The following is a 14259-nucleotide window of genomic DNA, read 5'->3' as shown; positions in this document are numbered from 1 at the left end:
TACCCATCCAGATGCCTCTTAAATGTTGCAATCGTACTAGCCTCCACTATTTCCTCTGGCAGCTCGTTCCATACATGTACCACCCTCTGCATGAAAAGGTTGCCCCTTAGGTTACTTTTATATCTTTCCCCTCTCACCCTAAACCTATGCCTTCTTATTCTAGACTCCCTCATCCCAGGGAAAAGACTTTGTCTATTTACCCTATCCATGCCTCTCATGATTTTATAAACCTCTATAAGGTCACCTCTTAGCCTCCAATGTTCCAGGGAAGACAGCCTTAGCCTATTCAACCTCTCCCTATAGCTCAAATCCTCCAACCCTGGCAACATCCTTGCAAATGAAGCAAAATATTACAACACTTGAAAATTTGGGCCTCCTGTTTTGAAGGAACTATGCTGAGGCCTCCATGTTTCCCAGGTTTCAGAAGACATTGATTTTGTAGGTGGGGAAAGGGACAGAAAAGGAGGAAAGAAATTATTCTGAACTTTGCAGTATTAAATCTAATGGGCTGAATAGCCTTCTTCTACCCCATAACGTTCCAGTGATTCCATGATTCTCCAGTCTCATTACTGTCTTCCATCTGGATCTTATTGCTTAAATCTTCCCAATGAGAGATCATTAAAAAATGATCTGGAATTGAAATCTAGTCTCAGTGATGTTATATTTGATGTTGTGGAAATTCATCTGGTTCACTAATGTTCTTCAGGGAGGAAATCTGCTGTCATTATCTGATCTGGCTGACCAGAACCACACTAATTAATTTCGCTGTGAAATGGCCCAGCATTTCCCTCAATTCATGGATAATTAAGGTTTGACAACAAATGCTGGCCTTTGCCTGCGATGTTCACATCCCACACAAAAATACGATGCAGGAGATAATTGAAAAGACCAATCTTGATCGGCCAAGCAGCAAGCAGGATCACTGCCTGAAGCAGATTCACTTGTAACTTTCTTGGACAAATACTTGAAGGGAAAACATTTCCACGGGGTACTGAGTGAGAGCGGGGGCCAGGATTAATTGAATAAATGTACCAAATGTCCAGCACTATTAGAATGGGCTGATGGCCTCCTTTTGCCCTCTGTCATTAAATGATTCTTTGACTGGCATCAAGCTGATTAACTTCAAGTTAGAGCAGGACGCTTATCTGGGACATGGTCACCTGAAATAGACCGGTTGCTCCAAATGGCCTGTTTCTGTGCTGTACATTATCTGTAATTCCATGAACCCACATGACTCTGCAGATAAGGGGAGCGAACTGGAAGATTTGGTGCCATTGAACAGAAGCATTCAAATGAAAATGCATCGTTAGTATATTGCTTTTTTTTTTGTCTGTTGCAAAACAACATAATCTTTCTTTGAACCTATGGACCACTTAATGGCAGATGAATGAGGGTTGAGGATAGAGCTTTATAATCTTAACATGACAAACAATGGTTTGCATCTCAAGGGCTTATATCATCAAATTTAATTTGGCTGAAATGCTGTGAAGTGAAAGGTTGTTCTGTTAATCTGGGGGTGTTTCAAACACTTGGAGCTGTTTTTCTGAGATGCTGATAATTTTATTTTGGTCTGTTAATATATGTAATGCACATGCACACAGACACACGCACCCCTCAAACAATAGATGCTGAACTGCTTAATACCGTGGAGATAAATTCTTTTAAGGAGATTGTTTGGTGCTTGACAATTGCAGATGGATTAGGCAATTGAAACACTTGCCCTGGATTTCAGTGCTCCCGCTTTGTTCTTGCCAGATCAAGGTCAGTTGCATTGTCAGCTTTTTTTTTTAGAAAAAAAGAGATTTCTGTCCCCTTTTACAGACTTAACAAAATGTGTGTTGAAAACGTGTGCTTGAAAGCACCAAGAGTCTTGTGGAAGTCGATTCAATCACACAATGAGCTGAATATTCACTTTCTGGCATTTTTGAAAGCTTTCAACTCACAAAAGCCAGGATGAAAAATTTCACCATACAGGATCCCACCATCTAGCCCACAGTATTGATTAATTCCACCCAGCTCACAAAAGACAGATTTAAGGAAATATTTTTCTTTGCTCCTCATTTGCAAGATCTCCCACTCAGTTACAGGAGGCAGAAATTACGCAAAAAAGATAAATGAGAATTGAAGTTGTTGGTTGGTTCTCTGAGTTCGTTGATTTTGTTGCAAATGTTTTGTCTGCCTCCTGGGTGACATCTTCAGTGCTGTGTAGCCTCTGGATGAAGCACTGTCATTGAGATCTGCCCCAAATTTACACAGTTCTGTCTGTTATGGTGGGTGGTTCTACTCCCAGTTTCGTACTGTAATGGTCTGTAGATGGGGTCTATTTCAGTGTGTTTGTTTATGTAACTGGTGGATGAATACCAGCTCTCCAGGAAATCCTGAGCTTGTCTTTGTTTAGCCTGTCCCAGTATCATCGCGTACACACCCACGAGTTCCACATATTCAGCACCCTCTGGCTGAAGAAATTCCTCCTCAACTCAGTTCTGAAGGATTATCCATTCAGTCTGAGGCTCTGCACTTCAATCCTAATTTGTCCGACTGGTGGAAACATCTTCGCATGTCCACTCTACCCAGGCACTGTCTAGAATCTCTGATGAATTTCTGCAGTTCTACTTGTACACACTGCTGCTAATTAACGTCTGTGGAGAGAGTGGACATTTGTGAATATAGTGCTAATGAAGTGGGCTACTTCAGCCTGGATGGTGTCAAGCTTCTTGAGTGCGACACCCATCCAGACAAATGGGAAATATTCCATTACACTCTGAACTTGTGCCTTTGTCGATGATAGACAAGCTCTGGGGAGTCAGGAGGTAAATTACTCACCACAGTATTCCTAGCCTCTGACCTGCTCTTGTAACCACTGCCTTTATGTGGAGAGTCCAGGATGTTGATAAGGGGGAATTAGGTTATGGTAACACCATTGAATGACAAGGGGCATTGGTTAGGCTATGTCTTATTGGAGATGGTCACTACCTGGCATTTGTGTGACACAAATGTTACTTACAACTTGTCAGCCTAAGCCTTGAATGCAGATTACAAGGTTCAAGGCAGAATTTTTGGCCATGTGGAGGAACAGAGGGATCTTCGGATCCACATCCATAGATCCCTCAAAGTTGCCAACCAGGTTGATAGGGTTGTTAAGAAGGTGTATGGTGCATTGGCTTTCATTAGCAGTGGGATTGAGTTTAAGAGCCGTGAGGTTATGCTGTGGCTCTATAAAACCCTGGTTAGACCATACTTGGAAGATTGTGTTCAGTTCTGGTTGCCTCATTACAGGAAGGATGTGGAAGCTTTAGAAAAGGTTGAGATAAGATTTACCAGGATGCTGCCTGGACTGGAGGACATGCCTTCTGAAGAAATGTTGGGGGAACTAGAGCTTTTCTCATTGGAGCAAAGAAGGATGAGAGGTGACTTGATAGAGGTGTGCAAGACAAGGGAGGCATAGATAGTGGATAGCTAGAGATTTCTTCCAAGGGTGGAAATGGCTATCAAGAGGGGATATAATTTTAAGGTGATTGGAGGAAGGTTTAGGGGAGATGTCAGAGTTAGGTTCTTTACACAGAGAGTGGTGAGTGCATGGAATACACTGCTAGCAATGGTAGTATAGTCATATACATCAGGGACATTTAAGTAACTTGTGGATAGGCACATGTATAATGAATGGTAAGTAGGTGAGTTTGATCTTAGAGTAGGATAAAAGTTCGGCACAACATCGAGGGCCAAAGGGCCTGTACTGTGCTGTGCTGTTCTATGTTCTAAGCCTGAATATTGTCCAGGTCTTACTGCATTTGGACATGGACTGCTTCAGTATTTGAGAAGTTGTGAATGGTGCTGAGCATTGTGCAATTATCAGCAAACATCACCACTTCTGACTTTAGGGATGGTCAGGGTGTGGGGCCTACATAGCTGGCATCACACTGGCACTGAGACTTGTATATTGTGTTGGTGGCAAAATGACTTTTTTGCTTGATGACAGCACTCTGTTAGTGGCGAAGACCACTAACAGATTTCCTGCATAGTCAGAGTGTGATTGAGCAAAATTATACCCACTTGGGAAAGGATTGAGAGCCAGAAGACACAGATTTAAAATAATTGGCTAAAGAAGTGAAAGTGATATAAGAATTTTTTAAGGCAGTGAGTGGTATCAGTCTGAAATGTAAGCCTGAGAGTGTGGTTGATGCAGGTTCAATTGAGGCTTTTTGCAGAGAATGAGAAGGGTTATCAGCAAAGGAGGAAAGTGCAAGGTTACCAGGAGAAGACGGAAGAGGGGAGAGCCGTGCAGGCACAATGGATCTCCTCCTGCACAGCAATAATTCTGTGATTCTCCGAAATGGTATTCGCAAAAGTGGGAAACCGAATTCTTGGAAAGGTTTGTGGCATCGACTCATTTATATGCGACTTGGGAGTGCGAATATATTAAGGTTTAGAAAAATCAGATCTTCTTTGTTTACGACAAAACAAGTGAAGTCATGATAATGAATGAAATGTATAAAATTCTGGAACAATGGGACAGGGCAGATCGAAGCAGGCAGATTTTGTAGGGTCAGCAGTAAGGAGCCGAAGGTAGAAAATTCAATTTAAATGATTAAGAATAGTCAGCAGGAGAACTTTCTTCTCATGGAGAGAGGTTTGGGAAGCTTTGGGATTCACTTAGTTCCTGCATCAGTTAAAAACTCTATCTGAACATTTGAGATGAGGCTGGTTAGGTGCGTTAGAGAAGTGAGAATGCAAAAGGTTTACAACAGGTTTTTTCAGTGAAATGAGGGCAGATTGTTTGCACAGAATGCTGAGAAGAGAGAGAGTTAAAACCAATACTGGCTGCTCAGACCTCCTTCCATGTTATAATTTTTTGGTGTTTTCAGTATTTGGGACAAAACACAATCTGTTAAGCTCCTTTGGCTGTTTCTGTGGAGTCTCATGCCAGGAAACGGAACAGCTTATTACGGTCGAAAAGCAATGAGATTTACATAAGCCGATTGTGGCATAAAACACTTTGGCAGCTGTGTTTCCGTGCAAGAAACATAAGACATCTGTCACATCGTACATCTGTAGTATGAGCCAAGACAGCAAGAAATTCTCCTCTCTCTCAAAGTCGGCTGACTTATAGCACCATCGTGCTTTTCCTGTGAAAATTCATGAATTTAAAAAGATTGGAGAAATCATGTCAGCTTCTTACAGTCAAGCTGAAAAGCCCCAGTTGATGAGCAAGCTTCCAAAATATTAAAATAGAAACAAGAGTAGGTCATTTGGCCCTTTGAGCCTGCTGCCCCATTCAATATGATCATGGCTGATCATCCAACTCAGTCCCCTCTTCCTGCTTTCATCCCATATCTTTTGATCCCTTTTGTCCTCAGAAATACATTTAACTCCTTTCTGAAAACATTCAATGTTTCACCCTCAATCTCTTTGTGTGGCAGGGATTTTAAATGTCCGTCCTGCCGTCCCAGGAATCAGTTTGGTAAACCTACATTGCAATCTCCCCATGACCAGAACATCCTTCCTCAGGTTATAAAACAGAATGCCATTCAATTCCATCTGTGGATACTTTGATTTGTAAATAATGGTGGATAATGCCAAATTGAATACTTTGTGTCTTGCAGATGAGTTCGAAGTACAGGTCAGGTGTTGTACATTGCAGAGTCTCGGCATTGTAATAGATTTCGCCCATCTCTACTTCTCTATTCTCCTCCAGGTCTCTGAAATCTCTGTGTTCCTTCAATCCTGGTTTCTTGCTGCCATGTTCCTAAGCTCTGGAATTTCCTCCCTAAACCTCTCCATCTCTCTTAGCTTCATGGAACCTGTTGAACCTACCACTTTGACCAAGTCTAGAATCTCACCCTGCTTTTATGTGAATTGGTGCCAAGATTTGTTTGACAGCACTCCTGTGCTCTGTTAAAGGCGCTACAAAAATGCAAGCTTTTATTGTTAGGACACGGTTGCCCTCCCAGTGATTCATATCCTCCTACTTTGAATCAGGCTTTGGAATACAGTGGCACACCAACTCTGACTGAAAATAAAAGTGTCTTGCTTTTACAAAGTGAGCAAGGTCTATTTCAAGAACATTTGGAGTGTAGTTACTGTTGTGATGTAGGAAATGCAACAATCAGTTGTTGGAGATTCAAGATGCACATTTCTGGACTGGAAGAAAAAGACATAGCAGCGGAAGTAGGCCATTCAGTCTATCAAATCAGCTCTGCTGTTCAATGGGATCATGGATGATTGATAATCATCAAACCACTTTCCTGCCTTTTCCCAATTATCTTTGATTCCTTTGTTGATTGAAAACCTATCTCCACTGCAAATATACATAATGACCTAGCCTTGTCAGCCCTCTGAGGCAAAAACAAAATCCACAGATTCACTAACCGCAGATACAAGAGACTCCTCCTCATTTCTGTCTCAAATGGGCGACCCTTTACTTTGAGATTATGCTAGCTGGTCCTCGACTCTTCCACAAGGGGAGCCAACTTCTCCGTATCTACCATGGCAAGCCCCCTAAGGATTTAGTATGCTTCAATAAGGTCTCCTCCTATTCTTCTAGACTGCAATGAGCACAGGCCTAACCTATTCAACTTCTCCCCATCAGAAGAACCTGGGATCAACCCAGTGAATCATCTCTGGACTGCCTCCAATCAAACTATATCTTTCCTGAGATAAAGGACCAAACTGTTCACACTATTTCAGCTGTGGTCTGTCTAGTTCCTTGTATAGTTTCAGCAGTACCTCAGTATTTTATACTCCATGCTTTCTGAAATATAAGCCAAAATTCTATTTGCCTACCCTATTACCTGAACTTGGATGCTAGCTTTTTTTAACATTCGTGCACTACGGCCCCTACATCCCTCTGTTCTGTTGTTTTCTCCAGCCTCTCTACATTTAAGGAATATTCATCTCCTGAATTCTTCCTGCCAAAGTACATAAGCTCATACTTTCCCACGTTAAGAGTCCATCTGACAAATTTTGCCCACTCACTTAACCAGTCCGCATCCTTCTGGAGACTCTTGTGCAATCGTCACCACTTGCTGTCCCATCTCTTTTTGTGTCATCCACAAATTTGTCAATAATACATTCACTTCCGAACGTTTTTATTCAGAGAGTGGTATGAATGTGGAACTCAGTACCACAAAGTTGAGGTGAAAACATGGTTACTATCAAGGGAAAGCTGGATAAACATTATTCAGGAGCAAGGATTAAAGAATATTGTCAATAAAGTTGGAGGAACATGGCAAGAGAATGGTCATGTGGAGCATAAACACCAACAGAGAACCACTGGGGATAAATGGCCTCTTTCTGTGTTGTACTTTTGAGTTTAAAAGAAACAACTTCTAATAGTGAATGTCTGGTCAACAATGCTCTGTTTTGTAATATAGAACTTCTTGGGAAATGAGTGGAGTCCAAGATGCTAACAATTTGTCTCAGGCGCAGAAAAGTCAGAGACTGGGATCAGACTGGTCTCCATCCAGGACGGCCTCAGGATCAAAACAGATGGACAAAAGGAAGGATTCTGGTAGGAACCATTGGCATTTCTGCTTTTTTTTTTTAACAATTTCATGCCTGGGATTTAGGCATTTTTGGCTCAGCCAGCCTTTACTGTCTTCCCCAATTTGCCTTTGAGTAGATGATGATGGCCATGCAGGTACACCTACAGTGTTGACAGAACGAGTTCTGGGAGGTTGGCCCAGTGATCCTGAAGGGATGGTAACACGGTCAGGATGGTGTGTGGCTTGAGTGGAATTTGCAGGGTTGACATTCCCAGGACTCTGCTGTCATTTCCCTTCTCGGATGGTGGGGGTCACAGGTTTGCAAGGTGCTAACTAAGGATCCTTATAGGTGTCACTAACAAGGGAGGCTATCACCCCCACTCACCGTCCAAATCTGAATGTTAAAGGAATCTTTATGTCAGTCTCACAGTGCGTGGGTGTGGAATTTCCTCCATTAAAAATAAATGGAAGCCTGGATTAAAGGCACATCACTCCTCCACGTTAATCTCTTAACCTTTAATCCTGTGAAGGACTGCATAACTCCTGTATTGGTTTCAAAGAGTTGAATTGTGAGTCAATGCAACACTCAGCTGTTCAAACTGTGCCAAACTGGAAATGTCAGTGACTGCTCTTACATCTCTGCCTGTTCACCGAAACACTATGTTTTGAATTTTGTTCCTTGTATTTATCATTATCAGGCTACCACCATGACTTAAGGTGCCAGCCAAATGCAAGTGACTGCTTGGAGATGAGGAAGGATTTCTCACTGACAGGAAAGTCCCATCGGAAGAAAAGGCAATTGCAGGATCCACAGCAACTGTGCTTAGGTTGGGGAGAAGTTCAGTTACCATTGATTAGACTAAGAACTACAGAAGTGCACCACATAAAACACTTCTTGTTTTAGCGAAATTCTGGTTGCTATTGTTTTTTAAAAAAAATTACTAAGAAATTATTCATAAGAACAGGGAACCCTTTGAACCTGCCCCATCGTCCAATAAGATCGTGGCTGATTCTGATTTTAACCTCAACTCTACATTCCTGAGCACCCCTTGATAATCAAGAATGTATTTACCTCTGCCTTAAAAATATTTAATGATTCTCCACTCACTGCTTTTTGAGGAAGGAAGTTTGATGTGATTGGGACCAGGTGGATCTCATTGACCATGAGATCCGTGATTGAGGATGTTTACTTGGGCTAATCAGGGAGCCCTGGCTGACCAATACAGGCAGGAAATTCAGAATCTCTTCACTGACTCTGAGCTGGCTGGCCACAGCCAGTGTACTGTACACATGTAAATAAAGGATGATTTGGTGACAGGATACCAGTCTCTATGCAGTTATTCCAAATTTCAAAGACACTCAACCTCCTGAGAGAAAAAAATTTCCCTCTGCCTTCAATGGGTGACCCTTCAATTTTAACTATCATTATAACTTGCTTTCTGAAAGTGCAAAGTCATTTTCAACTATGGGCAAATACAGTATTTGAACCAGCTCCTTTTCCATACAGAAAAAGTCTGGATTTCCAAAATTACCAGCTAGGCCTTTCTGTTAATGTTAATAATCTGCATAAGGACATTGTCAGGTAGGGTGTGATCTGGAACAGACACGCTGCAACCTCTCCAAAGGACCCCAGTGCTAATTTCAAAGAAGAGTAGAGTTGGATAATGGGAGAAAGTTAGGATTGCAGATGCTTGAGATCAGAGTCGAAGAATGTGGTTCTGGAAAAGCACAGCCAGTCAGGCAGGATCCAAGGAGCAGGTGAGTTGACATTTCGGGCATAAGCTCTTCCTGATGAAGAGCTTATGCCCGAAATGTTGACTCTCCTCCTCGGATTCTCCCTGACCGGCTGTGCTTTTCCAGCTCCACACTCTCGACTCTAGAGTTGGATTATCCTTGGTGAACGTATTGAATATTTATCCTTCATTCAACATTACTGAAAACAGATTATCAGAACATTATTACATCACTCTTTTTGGGAGCTTGCTGTGCACAATTTAGTTGCCACATCTCCTGTTATTAGAACCACGACCATAATAAATAACAAACAGCACGAGCCATAAGGTGCCTCAGTAAGTCTTGATGTTGTCATAAATGATGCATAAGAACAAATCTTTTTTTGTATTGAGTTATGATTTTCACAAATGGCATCATCTTGCTATTTTAAATTTTTTGTGACCTTACTTTACAGCTATAGTTGAAGAGAACTATAACCTTGTGAGCACACCGTTTCCCAGAAGCTCTGCTATCTCCTCAACACTGGACACAAGGGTAAGAATGTACGGAAAAATTTGGTCATGTTGACAGTACAGCTGGGAAATGCAGTGTTCTTCTGTTTGTTTCTCTTTTCACACTTCCCCTCTCTGCCCATTATGGGAATGATCACAAGGTTTTCCTTGAGCATCCAACTTCTTCGATAAAGTGTGCCTCAGCAGCAAGATCCAAAGTGTCAAAATGTACCTCCTGTGATATAGTGATAGCATCCCTACCTTTGAGCTATGAGACCTGGGTACAAATCCCACTATAATAACATCTCTGAGCAGGTTGATTAGAGAATAGTTTTTTTTTTCAAACTGTGCCCTTTTGTTTCTTCTGGAGCACTGAGTTTCTCTGTTGGCCCCATAATGCCTGCTTGAACCAGGCATATTGATTGATCCCTGTGATGTCTTCATTTTAGCTTGTGACTTTGGTATCTACAAACCTGTTGATCACCTTTAATCCAAATCTATCAGTATACATCATTAATCAGTTAAGTAGAACAAAAAAATGCCAGAGGAAGTCGTGGATGCAGGTACAATGTTTAAAAGACATTTGGATAAGTTCATGAATAAGCAAGTTTGGAGGGATATGAGCCAAACGCAGGCAGGTGGGACTAGTATAGTTTGGGATTGTAGTCAGTATGGACTGGTTGGACCGAAGGATCTATTTCCGTGCTGTATGACGCTGTAACTGTGGACGCTGAAGATCTGAAACAGAAATAGAAATGACTGGAGAAACTCAGCATGACTGGTTGCATCTGTGGAGAAAGCAGCTCACTTGGACCTGAAACATAAACTCTTGTTTCTCTCTCCACAGATGCTGCCAGACCTGTTGAGGTCCTCCCGCAGTTTGTGTTTCTATCACTCAGATAGTGTTTCTGTCATTCAGATTTTGATATTCTTACCTTTCCCATCTAACGTTTTTTGTGGAAAATATGCCAACTTCCTGTAAAGATGATGAGGAAACATGTTAGCCCTGATTTTCCTGTAATGAAATCTCTCTCAGTAATGCTCTGTTTGTTCATTAGCCTTGGTTACGCAGATTTAGATTAGCTGATAGACAGATAGTAAGTCCAATGGGGCATCTGGGAACTTGGTGAGTGACAAGATCAACAGTTTATCTCCTTCACTGACCTGAGTAAAAGAATGAAACAGACGAAGAAATGAGAATGAGGATGTATTCAACTTTGGGACAGATGCAGAAAGAACGAAGAGATCGAAAGCAAGATTGGAATTGAGAAAAGGAGGCACAAAGAAGATGGAAAGGAAAAAGAAGTATAAAATTGAAAATTATAATGTTTTGTGCAATGAACAGCACAGTTTGCAGTGCAGCTTGGTGACCTTTATAATTAACAGGATATTTCTCCTCACCAGAGGTTGTGTTGAATGTACACAACAATTGAGGAAACATCAGGGGATTCTTTATTCCTTCAATTTGTTTTCCCCACCTTGATTCCTGTCTCTTCATGTTTGATGGCTGAGCCATTAGTCCTCAAGTCATACAGCACTGAAATCAACCCTTCGGTTCAACTCGTCCATGTCGACCAAATTTCCCAAACTAAACTTAGTCCCACTTGCCTGGGTTTGGCACATATACCTCTAAACATTTCCTATTCATGTACCTGTCCAAACATCTTTTAAAGGTAATTGTACCTGCTTCCAGCACTTCCTCTGGCTATTCATTTCACACACAAACCACACTGTGTGAAAAGGTTGCCCTCAGGTCCCTTTTAAATCTTACTCCTCTCATCTAAAAAATATGCCCCCTTGTTTTGAACTCCCCCGTCCTAGGGAAGAGACCTTTGCTATTTACCATATCAATGCCTCTCCTGATTTTATAAATCTCTATAAAGTGACCCCTCAACCTCCTATGCTCCAGTTTATGCAACCTCTCCTTAAAACTAAAAGCCTCCACTCCCAGCAACATCCTGGTAAATCTTTTCTGAATCATCTCCAATTTAATAATATCTTTCCTATAGCAGGGCGACCAGAATTGTAAGCAGTATTCCAAAAAGTGGCCTCAACAACGTCCTGTATATCCTCAACATTATACCTGAACTCCTATAGTCAATGGTTTGAGCAATTAAGGCAAGTGTGCTAAACATCTTCCCAACCACCCTGTATACCTGTGACACAACTTCCAAAGAACTATGTGTCTGAACCCCTAGATCTCTCTGTTCATCAACACTCCCCAGGGCCCGATTGTTAATTGTTTCAGTACTGCCCATTTTTTTTTCCAAAATGCAATACATCGCATTTATCCAAATTAAACTCTGCCACTGCTCAGTCTATTGGACCAATTGATCAAGATCACTTTGTAATGTTAGATAACATTCTTCACTGTCAACTGTACAATCAATTTTGGTGTTGTCTGTAAACTTACTTGCCATGCCTTCTATATTCTCATCCATGGCTTGGTGTCAATTTTTGTTTGACAGTGCATCTTATGAAGTACCTTTGCACAGTGCTATATGAATGCAAGTTATTATTGTTTTCATCCTATTCCATGGAATGGTACTGAAGGTATGTGTTTCCTTTGTTCAGTCTTTGAACAGGTCTGGAATATCAACCAGCTCCAGGAAAACATCCACAAATGATTTGGGAAAGAGGAAGAAAGATCCTGTGACCCAGAGACTGCCTGAAATGATGAACGAACTCCAAGAGGAGTCTGAGCAGTTAAGGTAGGGCAAGGGTTTTTGTTTGAAGCAGATGCTCAATTCCTTACTCACAGAACTGTGTCCCAGTTCTTTTTTCTAAATTGCAAGAAGGCCTGATCCGACGGCAAGACTTCACCGAGGCCAAAATGGCCGGGAGGCGCTATTAGGTACAGAGTGGGAGATTTGAACATGAGGGCAGCCACAGAGGCTTGAGAGGTAGATGAGGTTCTGTGATTTTGAGGGAAATAATGCAATTGTGTTCACTGAGGAGCAGTTTTCACTGAAATTACAATTGGGGAGCTGGTGGGATCGGGTGTGAAACATCGGTCTGGCTGACATTTTGCTTGGTCCTGTACTCTGAGGAATCAACTTCATGACTCCCAAGTTTGACACTGAGTGGTTGTGGGAATCAGCAGAATGTGCAAGATCCCAGACACCTCTCCAACACAACAATTATCATTCAGAGGAAATGATGGTGTAGTCAAATGTCACTGGACTCATAATCCAGAGTCCCAAACTAATGTTCTGGGGACATGGGTTTGAATCCCCACATTGCGAGATGGTGAAGTTTGAATTCAATGAAAAATGTTTGACTTAAAAAAGCTACCCTAATGGCAGCCAGAGAGCCATTGTTGTAAACATCCATCTACCTGGAAATGTCTACCAGCAGAAAGGAAGTTCTCAGTAACCAAAGAGACTGTGACCTTGTCTTATAGATTTCACAAACCAGCTAAACAGCCTCTCTACACCTTTCCAGTGAAGTTCTTGTTCGAGAATGTCATATGTCATATGTGGTGGCACAGTGGCTCAGTGGATAGCACTGTTGCCTCACAGTGCCAGGGACCCAGGTTCAATTCCAGCCTCAGGCGACTGTCTGTGTGGAGTTTGCACATTCTCCCTGTGTCTGTGTGGGTTTCCTCCTACAATCAAAAAACGTGCAGGTTAGGTGAGTTGGCCATGCTAAAGTGTTATGTTAGGTGTATCAGTCAGGGGTAAATATAGGGAAAAGAGTCTGGGTGGGTTACTCTTCGGAGGGTTGCTGTGGATTTGTTGAGCCGAGGGGCCTGTTTCCACACTGTAGGGAATCTAATGTTTTGATAAGATTGCCTCTTATTCTTCTTAACTGTTGAGGTCCAGATCTTTTTGGCAAACAGTGATGCATGTGTAACAGAGGAGGTGGGTATCACAATATTGATGAATGAGTCAATTCACTTCTTCACAGAAGGCACAAGGGTGATTGTTTCACCAACTTTAAAGTCTTTTAGTTACTCATTAAAGGCAACAGCTCAGCGCAACTGGTGAGAGGAAATAACCCACTGCCTTCAGGTTTCAGCTACTTCATAGCAGAGAGATTGAGAGACAGAACCTGCCTTCTTTGTGAGTATTCCGGAGACTTCTCTTCCTCCATCTGTTCCAAGCTGTTCATCTTGGTTCACTGAGAGCCAATCAGAGAGCTTCGTCAGGCTGATGACTTCCAGCGTTCATGACTGGTCGCAATGGCACAAACCAATCAGCAATCTGTTGTCAGATGAATCTCACTCTGCACACACACCCCGGTGCTGTGGTGACTCATCTCTCCTCCTCTACCCACTACATGCAAGGCAGCAGTGTGAACGCAACTGACAGCGAGTTCCAGGAGCTTTTCAAAGTTGCAGTAACTGGACTTAGTTTTGAGAAACTCCTTTTCCCATTTCATCCACACTCAAAGATACAGAGAAATAAAAGGATGCAGTCTTCACAAGGTAAATACTCAATAGCCAAATGCTGGGAAATGGGATTAAAAGTGGTGCTTATTGACTGGTGTGGACACAGTGAGCTGTAAAAGATTGCTCCATTCAACCCAGTATCTCCTCAGAGCATAACCCT

The 14259-nt window shown here is 42.0% G+C and overlaps 1 protein-coding gene across 8 annotated transcripts in view; it reads left to right on the top strand.

The window, feature by feature from the left end:
- LOC122564952 (centrosome-associated protein 350-like) overlaps positions 1-14259 on the top strand; it is a 155839-nt gene that overhangs the window by 85811 nt on the left and 55769 nt on the right. For 7 of the 8 annotated variants that reach the window (XM_043720497.1, XM_043720498.1, XM_043720494.1 and 4 more), the window contains 4 exons: positions 7371-7507; positions 8180-8308; positions 9670-9749; positions 12281-12417. In XM_043720497.1, coding sequence (XP_043576432.1) covers positions 7371-7507; positions 8180-8308; positions 9670-9749; positions 12281-12417 — 483 coding nt within the window. The remainder of the gene's footprint in view (positions 1-7370; positions 7508-8179; positions 8309-9669; positions 9750-12280; positions 12418-14259) is intronic. The other variant, XM_043720496.1, reaches the window with a different exon arrangement.

This window comes from Chiloscyllium plagiosum, chromosome 30, assembly GCF_004010195.1.
Source record: "Chiloscyllium plagiosum isolate BGI_BamShark_2017 chromosome 30, ASM401019v2, whole genome shotgun sequence".
NCBI classification, from domain to species: Eukaryota; Metazoa; Chordata; class Chondrichthyes; order Orectolobiformes; family Hemiscylliidae; genus Chiloscyllium; species Chiloscyllium plagiosum.
This window is presented reverse-complemented; position numbering and strand designations above follow the sequence as displayed.